Source organism: Erinaceus europaeus, chromosome 1 (assembly GCF_950295315.1).
Source record: "Erinaceus europaeus chromosome 1, mEriEur2.1, whole genome shotgun sequence".
Taxonomy (NCBI): Eukaryota; Metazoa; Chordata; class Mammalia; order Eulipotyphla; family Erinaceidae; genus Erinaceus; species Erinaceus europaeus.
In genome coordinates this window covers 160,953,121-160,969,361 of record NC_080162.1, presented here as the reverse complement: position 1 = coordinate 160,969,361, position 16,241 = coordinate 160,953,121, and the positions used below count along the sequence as shown (strand labels likewise).

The following is a 16,241-nucleotide window of genomic DNA, read 5'->3' as shown; positions in this document are numbered from 1 at the left end:
CTATGTGTTCTAATAGAAAAAAAGAAAGAAAGAAAGAAAGAAAGAGAGAGAGAGAGAGAAAGAAAGGAAAGAAAGAAAGAAAGAAAGAAAGAAAGGGAAAGAAAGGAAGGAAGGAAGGAGAAAAAAAAGGAAAAATGGCTGCTGGGAGCAGTAGACTCAGTGCTGACACCAAGTCCCAATGATAACCCTGGTGGAAAGAATAAAAAAGAAGGAAAGAAGGAAGGAAGGAAGGAAGGAAGGAAGGAAGGAAGGAAGGAAGGAAGGAAGGAAGGGAGGAAGGAAAGGGAGGAGGGAGGAAAGAAATCTGTATTCTTTCCCCTGAGAGGAATAAACAGAAGCAAAGTATCTAAAACTAGAAAAGTTAAAATCAACTTGAAAAATGTATACTAATAACCATATAAAACAAGATCCTGACTGCTAAGGTTTAAATTCTACTTGTATCTTTCTCTAAGTAAAATCTGATTACTTACCTGAATTTTGTTATCTGTAAAATGGGAATGATGGTAGTAACTCCTAGAGTTGTGAGAGTCTAACATTAAATCGATATACTTAACTTAAATAAATTAAATGCCCAGAGTGTAATAAATACTCTATAGCTGCTAATACTTCTAAATTAATTATAACTATGTAAATTTAGGTAATTCATTTAAGGTATTTCAGTTATACTCAGAATTTGTTCTTACTAGTAAATGTGAGATAAGGGCTGAAAGATATCTCACCTGGTAGAACACATGCTTTTCTATGTATGAGGCCCTGGGTTTGAGCCCCAGCACCACATGGAAGCACCACGAACACCACTAAGAAAGCTCACAGATGGTGGAATAGTGGTATGGTGTTGCTCATCTTTCTGTCTGCTTCTTCCTCTCAAAATAATTAATAGTTATAATTATACTTATTAGTGGTAATTAGTAGTGATGATAACTGTAAGTGGGAAGATAATAAATTCCCATGTTATTATAGTGAAAAGTAAAGACAAAGTTTGTGATAATTTCAATCATCAAGGTAGTTTAGTACCTAGTCTATTATTTCTGGTCCTCTTCTCTAGGTCTAGACTGAATAAAACTGGCAGAAGAAATAAATAACCTCACACTGATAGAAGTCAAGAAGCTATGTCATATGGCAGGAAGACAGGAAATATTAAAGATTTTCAAATAAAATTGGTATCTTTTACTAAAACTATTCTTCTGGATTATAGAAGAGAAGTTTCTTTTAAAAAATGAAAGAAAGGGCTGGGGAGAGAGCATAATGGTTATACAAAGAGACTTTCATGCCTGAGGCATGAGTTCAATCCCTATCACCACCACAAGCCAGAGCTATGCAGTGCTCTAGTAAAAAATAATCAAATAAACTAAAGATTTTTAAAATTTATAAAAAGGAAACAATGATAAAACCATAAGATAAGAGGGGTACAACTCCACACAAATTTCTACTACCAGAACTCCATATCCCATCCCCTCCCTTGATAGCTTTCCTATTCTTTTACCTTCTGGGAGTATGGACCCAAGGTTATTGTGGGATGCAGAAGGTGAAAGGTCTGGCTTCTGTTAAGAATTTTTTTTAAAAAAAATAAGAGAAGTGTTTACCTGAGAATAAAAATGTATTTCCTTTGTCTTATTGTATATGTTTTCAGAGACATAAACCTGTCATTCAACCAATCAAATTACTAGAATTCTACAAAGTTTATATTTCTACTCTCCTATCTCCATAAAAAGCTCTAAGAGGCCAGGGTACAGATTAGCTGGTAGGGGGAATGTTTATCAGTATATGATGTTCTGGTTCTAACCCTCAGCATCACACTGGAGCACCAGGAACCTGGGAAAAATGCCATGGATGGTGGGATGATGCTACTGTCTATCTGTTTCTCTCTTATCTATCTATGTATATCTACATCTACATCTATCTATCTATCTATCTATCTATCTATCTAAAAATAAAACAAAAAGAATGGAAAAGTTGACTCAGGAGTGAAGTTACTCCACAATCACAGGCCCCTGGTACTATACTCTAATAAACAAATACAGAAAAGCTCTTTATACAACTCATATACATACTTTTCATTTAGACTCTATACTTAACCACTAGGAGTATATACAGAAAAAAATGTGTAATTAATAGATATTCACTATCACATTAGTTTTAAAGATTATGTAGTATCATGAAACTGTTTATGTTAAGTTTTCCCTGTGCAGTTGGGGACCAGGGGCTTGAACCCGGGTCCTTGTGCATTGTAACATGTGTGCCACCACCCAGTCCCTGTAAATTCTTATAGAGGGGTTTAATAGTTTAGGGCTTTCAGTTAACACAGGCTTAGCAATTCTTTGGATATTAAGTGTTATATTACAAGCTTTATATATTCACTATGCCAAAATGCTGTTATGTCTTCCAAAAAGTAAAGACTGACCAGTCAAAATTATTCTTTTCTCACAACAGAGGCTGATGAGGGCTGTAGTTGTCTTAATAGCACTGTTCTTCAAACGATGCCCTTCATCACAGATTAGAAGATCAAATTTTATGCTCTTAATTTGCTCCAGAGAACGAAGTAACATTTCGTAACTGATTATAAGAATAGAATAAAATGGACATTTGATGAACTCTTCTATTTTGTGGTCCTAAAAAATAAAAAATGAGTGAGAGATTTTTATACATAGAACTTGTATGATGTACCAAATTTAAGCAGCAAATGCCTGATAAACATCAGTCAACTACCAGCATATATTAACTCAAAACTAAATGTAAGCCAATTCAATTTTTTTCTGCAAATATTTAGAAAATGACTGAGCCTAAACGTTTTAAAATATCTCTTACCGGATCAACAGTAAATATTTTTATCCTTTCACTTCCTAGCCATTTTTGGAATTCTTTCCTCCAATTATTTACCAAGCTTCCAGGTGTGACAATAAGTGTCTTCTTTATTATTGGCTTGCCTCCATAGGGTCCCTGGCATTGCAGAGTCCAGATGAGAGAAATACATTGCAATGTTTTCCCTAAGCCCATTTCATCAGCAAGAATAGCTCCATATCTGCCATTTACTCTGTTAGAAATAATTATACTTACTTTAATCACAAAGAGAAAATATTTAAGTTCTTAACATCATTACTTATCAGGAAAAAATTATAAATGATATTTATGTATTTTATAATTAGGGCAAAGTTTACTACCAGCTAAACATAGTCCTTAGCTGATTTATAACGTCTTTCATGTGTTTGATAATTCTATTCATTACATGTTTCATTTCTTTTTTAAATATTTTATTTATTTCAAAAGAGGACACAGAGAGAAATAGGGTATGACTCTGTCATATGTAAGCACAGTGATCAAACTTGAGACCTGATGTTTAAGTCCAGAATTCTACGATGCTTCTGGACATTTAATTTCAACTAAATTAATTTGAAGTTATAGAGCTAAATCTAAATTGGTTATTAGCCTATGTGCTTAGAAAGACTAGAGCTAAGTCACTATTTTGCATCTCTATTGGAATAATTTAACTTGGTGCTTATCATCGCTAACTTAAAATGTTATCAATGTCAGCATATTAATGTAGTTTAAAGTATAATCTTAGCCACTAAGATCTACTAAGTTGTATTTATGATTCTTTGGAGATGAATGAAGTCCTCAACCAAAACAGCTTTCAGCAATACCAGTAAATTAAGACACTAAGTACTAAATCTCATAAATATAATTTAATAAAGCTGTTTTTTTAAATTTATTATTACATAGAGACAGGTAAATTGAAAGGGTAGGGAAGATGGGGGGAGGAGGGAGAGAGAGAGACATACAATACTAGTACACTGTTTGTGAAGTTTTCATCCTGCATGTTGGGACTAGGGGTTGAACATGGTCCCTGGGCATTGTAACATGTACACTCAACCTGTGTGCTGCCACTCGTCCCCCTAAATCTACTGGCTAATGCAATTTAAAGCTAATATTATAAAGTATACTTATAAGTATATTCTACCTTAAATAAAATTATCTGACACATACATTAAAGGGACCCTTTTTTATTTATTTATTGGATAGACACAGAGAACGATTGAGAGGGAAGAAAGAGAGGGAGAACGAGACCTGCAGCACTGTTTCACTGTTCATACAGCTGAACCCAGGTCCTTGAGCACAACATGAGTGCCCAACCGTGTGCGCTCAAATACTTTAAAAGTTACAATTGGGGGCTGGGAGGTAGCGCAGCAGGTTAAGCATACATGGTGTGAAGTGCAAGGACCAGCATAAAGGTCCCGGTTCCAGCCCCCAGCTCCCCACCTGCAGGGAGTCACTTCACAAGCGGTGAAGCAGGTCTGCAGGTGTCTATCAGAATTTCTCTCCCCCTCTCTATCTTCCCTCCTCTCTCAGTTTCTCTCTATCCAACAACAGCTAAGACAACAGTCACAACTACAAGAAGTTCAACAAGGGCAACAAAAAATGGGAAAAATGGTCTCCAGGAGCAGTGGATTCATAGTGCAGGCCCTGAGCTCCATCGATAACCTTGGAGGCAAAAATAAACAAATCAATAAATAAATAAATTACAATCAACCAAGTGTGCTCATATACTTTGAAAGTTACAAAGTACAAGGGAATTAATTAAACTTTGTTATTGGTGATTAAAGTGTATTCTGTCAATTTGTAAAATTTATTTTGTTTATTAATCTTTTGCCACCCATGCTATCATTGAGATTCAATGTCCAGTCAACTCTACTACAGTTACTAGCAGTCCTTTTTTTTTTTTTCCCCTTCCATGCAAGAAGACAGAAAAATAGTTGGATAGAGGAAAGACACTTGCAGCACTGCTCCACTGCTTGTGAACCTTTTGCCTTGTAAGTGGAGACCGGGGACCTGAACCCTGAACCCAGATTTCTGTGCAAGGTAAAATGTGATTGGGCCCTACCAGGTACATCACTCGGGCTCCTCACTCTACTTCTGATTGGCAGAAATAATAACAAAACAAAAACAAACAAAAAACCACCAACTTTATATGTCTGCCATTTCCGAGTAGAAGGGGGAAAAAAAACCCTATAAACATTAACTATGTTCCCTATTATTATTTTAGAACAACATTTTCTAGTGGACTGGAATGTACTGAGAAGCAGAGAGAAAAAAGTGATCCATCCTTTCAGTTGTGGGAGGCAGAGCTAAAATGCTTCACTGAGAAGATGCACTGTGAACAGAGTTCTAAAAGGTAAACAGAAAGGCCCAGGCAGTGGTGCACATAGCTAAGCACACATGTTTTAATGCAAGAACTTGGGTTCAAAACCCCAGTCCTCACTTGCAAAGGGGAAACTTTGTAAGCAGTGAAGCAAGTACTGAAGGTGTCTCTCTCACACCTCTATCCTCCCTGCACCTCTCTATTTCTATCTCTATCCAATAAATAAATTTTAAAAACATTTTAAGTGAATAGAAATTGACTACAGAAAGTCAAGTGTAGTTGGGAGCTTGAAATGAATTCCAAGCAAGAAAACACAACGATATAAAACTGGCAAGATAGCCTCTAACAAGATGTCAGGCACAGGGCATCCAGTAAGAAACACTTTGTGGACCCCCACCTCTCCAGACCCCTGCCCCACTAGGGAAAGATGGCTAGGAGTATGAATTGACCTGCCAAAGCCCATGTCCAGCAGAGAAGCAATTACAGAAGACAGACCTTCCATCTTCTGCACCCCATCATGATTCTGGGTCCATAGTCCCAGAAGGATAAAGAACAGGAAATCTTCCAATGGAAGGAATGGAATACAGAACTCTGTGTGGAATTATACCCCTCTTATCCTATGGTCTTGTTGATCATTATTAAATCAATAATAATTTTTAAAAATCACTTTGTGTGGCCCATGAGGTGGTGTAACAGATAGGCTACTCGACTTGAAAACATGAAGTACAAAGTTTGATTTCTGAGTAAAGTCCTGGTCCTATTTTGTTCACCCCATACACTCTTTAAAAATGAATGCATCTTTTTAAAAAAATAATTTTCAAATAAATGCATACACACTAAATATAATTTATCATTTTGACCACTAAACTTTGTGATGCATACTCTGAGATTCATTCAATTAGGTCCCTACTAGAAAATCATTATGGTACAGGTTAAATCAAAACAGACTGAAGTAAAACAAATGATTCATTTTCCTACCTCATTCCCATTACACATTCATAAAGGAATAGAATTCCTTCTTTCTGGTGTGGTCGAAGATGACAAACGAGGTGAGGATCTGTTACTACATCCACAACAGGGTAACAATTCTTATTGAATATCCACTGGTGATTATTGTCTGGTCGTAGCATAACAAGGGAATCTTAGGGAAATGGTAAAAGTATAATTACAAATACACTGTGATCTCACTTTGTCAAAAAGTACATTATCCAGCTCTAGTCACTCAGAATATAGAACTGTTTATCATTACTTGTGGCAAAAAAAAAAAATCTTTGAAATTTAGTAATACTAGTGATAGCACTAGTGTTGGTAAAGCAATTTTTAAAAAGCAAAATCTCGTGCCTCACTGACGTGAGATTTCATGTAAAGAATTAGAAAAATGTTCCCAAATTTCACAGGCCTCAAAGTGCTTTTGAAGTGTTTAAATTCACTGTGCAATAAAGAATGCAGTAAGCTACAAACCTTAGCAGTTATTTATTTTTATTTATTTGTTTATTTTCCCTTTTGTTGCCCTTGTTTTTTAATGTTGTTGTAGTTATTGTTATTGATGTCGTCGTTGATAGGTCAGAAAGAAATAGAGAGGATGGGAAATGTGGGGCGGGGCAGGGAGAAAGACACCTGCAGACCTGCTTCACTGCCTGTGAAGCAACTCCCCTGCAGGTGGGGAGCCAGGGGCTTGAACCGGGATTCTTAGGCTGGTCCTTGGGCTTCCTGCCACATGCGCTTAGCCTGCTACAGTACCGCCCAACAGTTGAATATTTAAAGAAAAGAGAACAAGTTCCCACCAAAAGCATCCGTTGGAGTTTTATCAAGATCTCTTCCTTCCTTCCTTCCTTCCTTCCTTCCTTCCTCCCTTCCTTCCCTTCTTTTGCAGTTCTGGAGCCCCACACATGCATGATTCCATCATTATGGCCCTGACTTTTCCCATTCACTTCAGATACAGACACACAGAAAAGGGCAGGGAGAGAGAACCACAGCACTACTCCATCAGTTGTGGAGCTTCTCCTGATGCTATATTTCCCAGTGGTACCAGGGTTCAAATCTCGAGCTTTGCTCATGGTAAGTCATGTATCCTACTCAATAAACTAAAGTCTGACTCCTATTCACAATTTATAATTCTGGAAAGGCTCACACCAAATGTAACATAAAGACACTCTTTATTTCCAGCTCTATACAAAATGACCTCTACTCCTACTAATTAGAAGAAATGAGAAAGGACAACATATTTTTCTGTTGAACTCACCACCATTATTTATGTACTGTCATTCTCACAGCTGTAAAGTAGAATCTCAGTGTAGTTTTAATTTGCATCTCTCTAATGATAAATGGGATATTTTGTTTCTCTTTTCTTTTTTTTTTTTTAATTTTTTTTTTTCCCTCCAGGGTTATTGCTGGGCTCGGTGCCTGCACCATGAATCCACCGCTCCTGGAGGCCATTTTTTCCCCCTTTTTGTTGCCCTAGTTGCAGCCTCGTTTCGGTTATTATTGCCATTGTTGACGTTGCTTTGTTGTTGGATAGGACAGAGAGAAATGGAGAAAGGAGGGGAAGACAGAGAGAGAGGGGAGAGAAAGATAGACACCTGCAGACCTGCTTCACCGCCCGTGAAGCGACTCCCCTGCAGGTGGGGAGCCGGGGGCTCGAACCGGGATCCTTACGCCGGTCCCTGCTTAACCCACTGCGCCACCGCGCGACTCCCTTTTTTCCTCTTTTCTTAATTTTTATTTTATTTCTACCAGAACACTGTTCCAACTCTGGCATGTGATGGTGATTATAACTGGAGAGACTGCATAATTATGCTATTTCTCCCACCCAAAAGGAGTATTTCTTCATGTTTGTAGGCCATATGTATCTTTTTAGAAAACTGTTTAGTTCTTTGGCTCACTTTTTTATTGGGTTATTTATTTTAGAGCTGTACCAATTCTGTATAGATGTTTGATATCAGTGGCTTGGCAGGTGTGTGGTGTGCAAATATCTTCTCCCATTTACTGGGTTGCCTGGTTATCACTGTGTGGTTTGCTTTCAACGCTTTCTAGTTTCATATTGCCCCATTTATTTACATTTGTTTTCATTTACCACATTACAGGGCTGAGTCTCAAAATATATACTTGATGTAAAGATCCTGTGACATTTCACTGATGTTTTCATCTATAAATTTTAAGAGTTTCTGGTCTAATATACAGGTCTTTGGTCCATTTTTATTTGATCTTGGTGTATGATGTTAAGTGGTGTAGTTTCACTTTTCTATATGTGGCTGTCCAATTTTTCCCAGTACCATTGTTGAAGAGAACCTTTAACCCAATGAATTGTTTTAGCCCCTTTGTCATAAAATAGGTGGTTGTATATATATATGTGAGCTCATTTTTGAACTCTTCACCTAATCCAATTATTGAATAAGTATGATAGTCTTTTCAGTTCTCCTACAGTCCTCTGTTACATAAAAGAAAGGCAAAAAAGAAGCATAAAGGTGAGAATTATGAAAAGAGCTAGTGGGACAGACAAAACATCTGGACAAAATTAGAAGCATAAGCTTCTATAATTTAATTAAGTTTTAGATAAGTTAATGTAAAGCTAGATAGTTTTAATTTGGGGTTTTTGCCCCAATTCTGTCAATATTAATGTATTTATTTATTTAGCCAGAGCATCACTCAGCTCTAGCTGTTGGTAGTATGATCTATTGCAAAGGTCCCTTTATTTTAAAATGTCTATGTTGCCACAATACTTCCAAAAGGGGAAATTACTTATATGACTTTATATAATTTTACTTTGCTACTATTATGAAGAAGCCACCCCTTCCCCATCTGTTGGATTGTAATTTAAATTTAACTGTCTGTCTCCTCACCAAATAAGAAATTCTGTAATAAAAACTTTACCTCAAAAGCCATTCAAGAAATACTTTTCAGTTAAAAAAAAATCAAATAGAAAATAAACAGACTAGGTGTCAGTTTTAATGTGAATTTTAAAATTAAATTTACTCTAAAAGTATGTAATTTAACTGAATTCTCATGAGGGAAATTTTAATTCTTTATATATCTTGCCATTCAATATTTTAGTATGTGAAAGGTATATAATCTTTCAAACCAAAAACCTAAAAACTCCTCCTGATCTCTGAATTTCCTAATATTTCCTGCCTAAAGATGTCAGAGTTTATTCAAAATCATATACTTGCATGTTTGGGTGCATTCACCAAAGCAAAGGACTCCGGGGGAGGAGGATAGGAAGAGGGCTGGGGTGTACGCTTTGAGGTGGAAAATGACCTAAATAAGGGGTGTTTTCAGACACCTATCATGGCAGGATGAGAAATTCAACCCATGTGTCAGCAACTGTACTATAAATCATTAGCCCCCCCCAATTAAAAAAAAAAAAGAAAAGAAAGAAAGCTTGACCTAATGGGGGTTGAACTGTTATGTGGAAAACTGGGAAATGTTATGCTTGTACAACCTATTGTATTTTATTGTCAACTGCAAACCATTAATCCCCCAATAAAGAAATTTTAAAAAACCTTTAAAACAAAAATTAAGTCTTTAAATTCACGTCAAAAATCTTTAGACAGTAAAAATAAGAATATTCCATTTATTTTTACATTTTCTGTGAAGTTCTTGATTTTTTTTTCCCCCTGGATGGGGGGGGTGTTAATGGTTTATAGTCAACAGTAAAATACAGTAGTTTGCACATAGTTGACAGTAAAATACAGTAGTTGGTACATGTATAACATTTCTCAGTTTTCCGCATAACACTTTAACACCATCCTCCTCTGCCATCATGTTCCAGAATCTGAGGAACCCCTTCCCGCCCTCCCACCAGACATGCACCCTAGAATCTTTTACTTTGGTGCAATACACCAAATTTATTCCAAGTTCTGCTTTGTGTTTTCCCTTCTATTATTTTTCAACTTCTGTCTATGAGTGATATAGAATATTCAATTTTTTTAAATCTTACTTGGAGCATATGGGTCATGGCGTGGCTTGCAATTTTCTATACTTTTCTGCCTGTTTTCCTTTGAACTTGATTTACACACACTTTTGAAAGGGTTAGAGAAACACATCTTGGCAGCTTGAGAATTTGAGACAGCATGACTTCCTCCTCCAAGCTGAAAACATCTGCCACTGCTGAAGTCATCTGGAGAGATTATACCCATGATTTCAATTTCTTTTCCACCAATCATAAATGTTTGGCCCTCCGCAATCTTTTCAAGTTCTTTGAATTTATATCCAGTGCCTTTAAATTAAGAAAAATATTAATTTGTCAATGTTCTAGAATAACTTATTTAGCGATAAGACCATCACTTCCCATACTGCACAAAACATAAACAAACATCACTTTAAATGCAAAATTGTCTTGTATAATCCATTAGCCAGACTGAAAACATTACTCATCATTTTGGCTTAAAAAAAAACTGAAAAATCATATAGTGGTTAATGTAGCTATTAAAATTAGAAACTGGGTGGAGGGTAGATAGCATAATGGTTATGCAAACAGACTCTCATGCCTGAGGCTCCAAAGTCCCAGGTTCAGTCCCCCGTACCACCAAAAGCCAGAGCTGAAGAGTGATCTGGTTAAAATAAAATAAAATAAAATAAAATAAAATAAAATAAAATAAAATAAAATAAAATAAAATTAGAAACCAAGAAATAACACACTTGGAAGTGTCCACCTTACCAACAGAAGCCCCTAGATTTGAGTCTGGCATAGGAACACCACAGCACACAGGGAAACCCTAGAGATGGTAGAGTAGTGCTATGGTGTCCTTCCCTCAGTGTCTCTCTCTCTTAGATAAAATGGGGGGAGAAGGTAGCCTGAGAATGATGGAAATTGAACCTATGCAAGGCCCTGGCACTACTGAAATCTTTTTTAAAGGGTAGTCACATTTTGTAGGTGTTGGCCGTTGTGAAGAAAAAGGGATTATGCTATACTTTTGATAGGAATGCAGTCCCTTTGGAAGACTATATGGAGAGTCCATAAACAAATAAAAATGGAACTACCTTATAATTTCACTCATGTGAAATCTAGAGAACTAATCCACAAGAAGTTGCAAAATATATATACTGTCCCTAAGATTTCGTGAAAAGTTATCTTTGGGAGGTTGGGAGGGTGGAGACCCAGAACTTTGGTGGTGGATATGGTGTGGAACTATACACTGTAATCTTAAAATCTTGTAACCCACTATTAATCAAAATTGCAAACAAAAAAAAAAAAGTAGTCCCATTTTTGAGAAGGCAAGGCCTTTTTTCTTCCAAATAAAAATATTGTGTGCATAATGTTGCCACCTCATATGTAGAAAAATTAAGCCAAGGAAAAGGAAAATTTGATAGGTAATAAGGATGTGTGTGTGTGTGTGTGTGTGTGTGTGTGTTTGTGTGTTTAAACCAGACAAACACCATGGCACTACTATCTCCATTTAGATGAAAATAAAATGTAAAGAACTAGCAATCAAAGCAAGTGCTACCACAACCAGTACTGTACTGTCTCACACGTGGCAAAATAAGTACACTATCTAGGTGAGCTACTTTGCTGACCTGAAATTTATATGTTATGCCTAATTTAAATTAGGCTAAACTTTATAGACTGTGCCAACAGGTAATTAATATATATTCTGAAATTATTTGTAATAGAGCATCTTTTATACCCATTGCTTTGATATAGAAATAACTTAGCTAGTATTCCTAAATTCCAAAGACCCACCTACATATTTTTCATTCCCCCAAATTTTTCAATTCAACCACTCTCTTGGCCTGTTCACATTAATGAAGATTACAGTTTATCTTCACATAGACTTTAGCAACTAATTAATCCAAGTTTTAAATGGAAATAGGAGGTCCAATTCTGAGGCATTAATTTTACAATAAATTTATTGTACTTTCCAGCCTCATCTCTGGCCTTTTATATTATTTCATACAACTGAAACATTGAAGTAAATTTTAATTCTTTCCTTTTTTCCTTTTAATATACTACTTAAATATGCCCTTTTCTCACACTTTACGGTTCATCAAACAAATATTATCTTGCACACTAGTGTCTTATCAAGCTTTCCTCTAGTCTCCAAGCAAGATTTACCTTATCCTTCTGGTCCTATTGAATTTAGTAAAAATTCTAATTGAAGAAATGGTCTTGCAGCCTAATAGGTGGCACAGTAGATAAAGTGTTGTAAATTCAAACATGGTGTCCTAGTTTGATCCCCAGCATCACATATGCCAGAACCATGGTTCTCTCAATAATAAGTAAATACATTAGTTAATTACTCTTTATTAAAAAAAGAAGTAAGAAACACTTTAAGACAAATACCAGAATAACTAAACACCTAGCTGACCATTTCATTTATGTAGGGGGAAAAAAATAGGGTGGTGGGGTTTGCTTTATTGAACTTTTGTATGTATGACTGTCAGTCTGACTGACTACTAGAAGATAATTTAAATGCCACTTAAAGAACACCTTAATCTATCCCTTTATAAAATCCAATTATATATAACCAGAGATACATAGTTTTGGTTCAAATCATAAACACTAGGTAAAACCACATACCTTTTGCAATATCTTTGCCTTCTAAATCCTTTAATGTAAGTGACTTTCCTTTTACAATAAGAACTGCATCACCTTCCCACTTTTTGTGTTTTTTCTTTGAAGCTTTACACCAAACAACACTGAAATATTTAACTAGGCTATCAGGCTCCTCGTTTTGTCCCTTATATTCTGTCTTTTCTTTATAAGGTGGATGATCTAGAATAAAAAAAAAAAAGTCTCATTATTATTAAAGGTGACTATAATATTTAAATAGAAAATCGAATCAAATAAAAATGAAGGCATAAGAAAATCAGATTGTATTAAGAAACATAAGGAAATATCCTATCATAATCATCATAGGCATTACTATGAGCACAATGGATATAAATTTGTTATCATGCCAAAGTTACATGAATTTAGATGAAGAGGAATAACAAAATCACAATAAATATTATAAGGCTCCTGGAGTTAAAGATGATATTTCAGGGGAGTCAGGCGGTAATGCAGCGTTAGGTTAAGCTCAGCTGGCACAAAGCACAAGGACCGGCGCAAGGATCCCAGTTCAAGCCCCCAACTCCCCACTTGCAGGGGAGTCGATTAATAAGCGGTGAAGCAGGTCTGCAGGTGTCTACCTTTCTCTCTCCATCTCTGTCTTCCCCTCCTCTCTCCATTTCTCTCTGTCCTATCTAACAATGACAACAACATCAATAACAACAACAATAACTACAACAACAATAAAAAAAGATAAGGGCAACAAAAGGGAATAAATATTTTTTTAAAAAGATGATATTTCAATATCTACAGCATGGAAAAATATTTAAAATCATGCTTTAAACAAACAACTGACTTAATTAACAGGGATATAACAAGCCACGGAAAAGTAAAACAAGAGTTTACTAAAAGAAAACTTATATAATAATTTCAAATAACACATGAAAAAAAGCCAAGTATGAATGAGGCTAATTTTTTAAAAAATTCTTTATTGGGAGATTAAACCTATAGTCAACAGTAAACCTATAGTCAACAGTATAAACAGTAAAATATAGTCAACAGTAAAATACAGTATTTTGTACATGTGTAACATTTCTTAGTTTTCCACTTAACAATTCAACCTCCACTAGGTTCTCCAAGGCTAATTTTATTAAAATACTTTTGTATCCTAGTTAGAAAATAATTATGTGATTAATTCTGAAATATCAGTATTATGCAATCAGGACATTTAAAAACTTTCTTGCTTTTCTCTTCCTTTCTTCCCTTTTTTTTTTTCTTTTCTTGCTTTCATCACTAGTGTTACTGCTCAGTGTCTGCATGACAACTCCACAGCTCCTAGTGGCCATCTTCCCCTTCCTTCCTTCCTTTTTCTTGAAAAAGATAAGAGAAAGGGAGCTGGATGGTTGTGCACCTGGTTGAGCACACGTGTTACAGTGTGCAAGGACCCAGGTTCAAGCCCCAGGTCCCCACCTGCAGGGTGAAAGCTTCACAAGTGGTGAAGCAGTGATGCAGGTATCTCTGTCTCTTATGTATCTATCTTCCCCTTCCTCTTAACTTCTGGCTGTCTCTATCCAATAAATAAATAAAGATAGCAAAAAAAAAAAGTTTTTTAAAGGGATAAAGAAGAATAAAGGGAGAGGGAAAGGGAGGAGGAGTGACATGCAGCACTGCTCTGTGGGGAGTGCTCCCTAGGTGACCCCAGGCCTTGAGGGGGTTGAACCCTGGGTTCCCTCTGCAAAGAGGTTGACAGGCGCTTCCCTCCTCAGCTTACATGAAGCCGAATGGATCATTGCCCCGCAATAAAAGAGGCCCCTCAGCCAGAGATAAGATTAGCCCCATTCACTAGGACTAGCCTGACCATAAATTCCTTTACTAGCCACCTTGTTCCACATACCAGCAATGGACCTCTCCCCAATATTCCTTATTTAGACTGATCTTCCTCTATTAATCCTCTCCCTTATTGCCCCTTTTCTTCTTTTTCTAAACCATATATAAGTCTGTTCTCACCCCAATAAAATTGAGTTGTCTCTCTGAAGCACTCCCAGGAGTCTGTGTCTTCCCCCGCATACCCATCCCAGTCCCTTGGGTACCTCACTGGACTGCCCCACCAGTGGGGTTTTGCAGATGCAGCTCACACTGCTCCACTGTTAATGATGCTTCACCCTTCAGTAAAGGCCAGGGGCTTGAACCCGGGTACCCCAGCACTGTAACAAGTGTTATCTACTGGGTGTGTGACCATCTGCCCCTCACAGAAAATTTCTTCTTTGAAAAAAGTCTGTATGGAGTCAGGACAGTGGTGCACCTGTTAGAGCACATACATTATTACCATGCGCTAGGACCTAGGTTCCAGTTCACCTCACCTGCAGGCGGGAAACTAAAGGAGCAGTGAAGTTACTGCAGGTGTTTTCCTTTTTTATCTCTCTCTCTCTTCTATCAAGAAAATAAATAGAAACAAAGGGAAAAATCTGGCCACTGAGAATCATGGGATAATTGTGCAGGCACCAAGCCCCAGTGATAAAAAAAAAGTGACAAAAAATAAACGAATAAATAAAATAAAAGGAGTGGCACGCCTGGTTAAGAGCACACATTACAATGTGCAAGGACCTGGGTTCAAGCCCCTGGTCCCCACCTGCAGGAGGAAAGCTCCACAAGTGGTGAAGCAGGGCTACAGGTGTATCTCTGTATTTCCCCTCTCTATCTCCCCTTCCCAATTTCTGTCTCTATCCAGTAATAATAATAATAATAATAATAATAATAATAATAATAATAATAATAATGTCTTCCTCAATTAATAAAGAAAAGAAAAATGTTAAGTATTAAAAAAAAAATTCCAGTACCACCTTAGGAGAACATCAGAATAACATAGATATTCACCAATACATATAATACATGCTACACCACAGAAGAAACTTGAAAACACTATGCTAAAAGAAGCCATTTACCTAGAAGTTGACCTATCTTATGACTTTGCAATTCCTCTCCTGAGGAAACACACCCATCCAAAAAGATCTGTTGTATTCCTATGTTTATAGCAGCACAATTTGTAATAGCCAAAACCTGGAAGCACCCTAGGAGTCCAACAACAGATGAGTGACTGATTATTACTCAGTTATTTAAAATGGTGAATTCAACTTTTTTTAAATAATTTTTTTACATTTATTTATTTATTTTCCATTTTGTTGCCCTTGTTGTTTATCGTTGCTGTTGTTATTGCTGTCATTGTTGCTGGATAGGACAGAGAGAAATGGAGAGAGGAGGGGAAGACAGAGAGGGGGAGAGAAAGACAGACACCTGCAGACCTGCTTCACCACCTGTGAAGCGACTCCCCTGCAGGTGGGGAGCCGGGGGCTCGAACCGGGATCCTTATGCCGATCTTTGTGCTTTGTGCCACCTGCGCTTAACCCGCTGAGCTACGCCCGACTCCCGAATTCAACTTCTTCACCTCATCTTGGATGGATCTTGAAGGAATCATTTTAAGTGAGATAAGCCAGAAAGAGAAGTAGGATGATCCCACTCATAGACAAAAGTCTAAAAATAGTAACAGAAAAAAAAAATAACAGAAGGGAAAACACAAAGCAGAACTTGGACTGGAGTTGGTGTGTTGCACCAAAGTAAAAGATT

General features: G+C 36.7%; 1 protein-coding gene across 2 annotated transcripts in view; it reads right to left on the bottom strand.

Moving 5' to 3' along the window:
• The window catches only part of RAD54B (RAD54 homolog B), an 80,746-nt gene that overhangs the window by 23,376 nt on the left and 41,129 nt on the right, over positions 1 to 16,241 (bottom strand). For both annotated transcript variants that reach the window (XM_060198969.1, XM_060198973.1), the window contains exons 4-8: positions 12,651 to 12,845; positions 10,071 to 10,349; positions 6,113 to 6,275; positions 2,806 to 3,031; positions 2,402 to 2,609 (exon numbers count right to left, since the gene is read on the bottom strand). In XM_060198969.1, the coding sequence (XP_060054952.1) occupies positions 2,402 to 2,609; positions 2,806 to 3,031; positions 6,113 to 6,275; positions 10,071 to 10,349; positions 12,651 to 12,845 (1,071 nt within the window). The remainder of the gene's footprint in view (positions 1 to 2,401; positions 2,610 to 2,805; positions 3,032 to 6,112; positions 6,276 to 10,070; positions 10,350 to 12,650; positions 12,846 to 16,241) is intronic.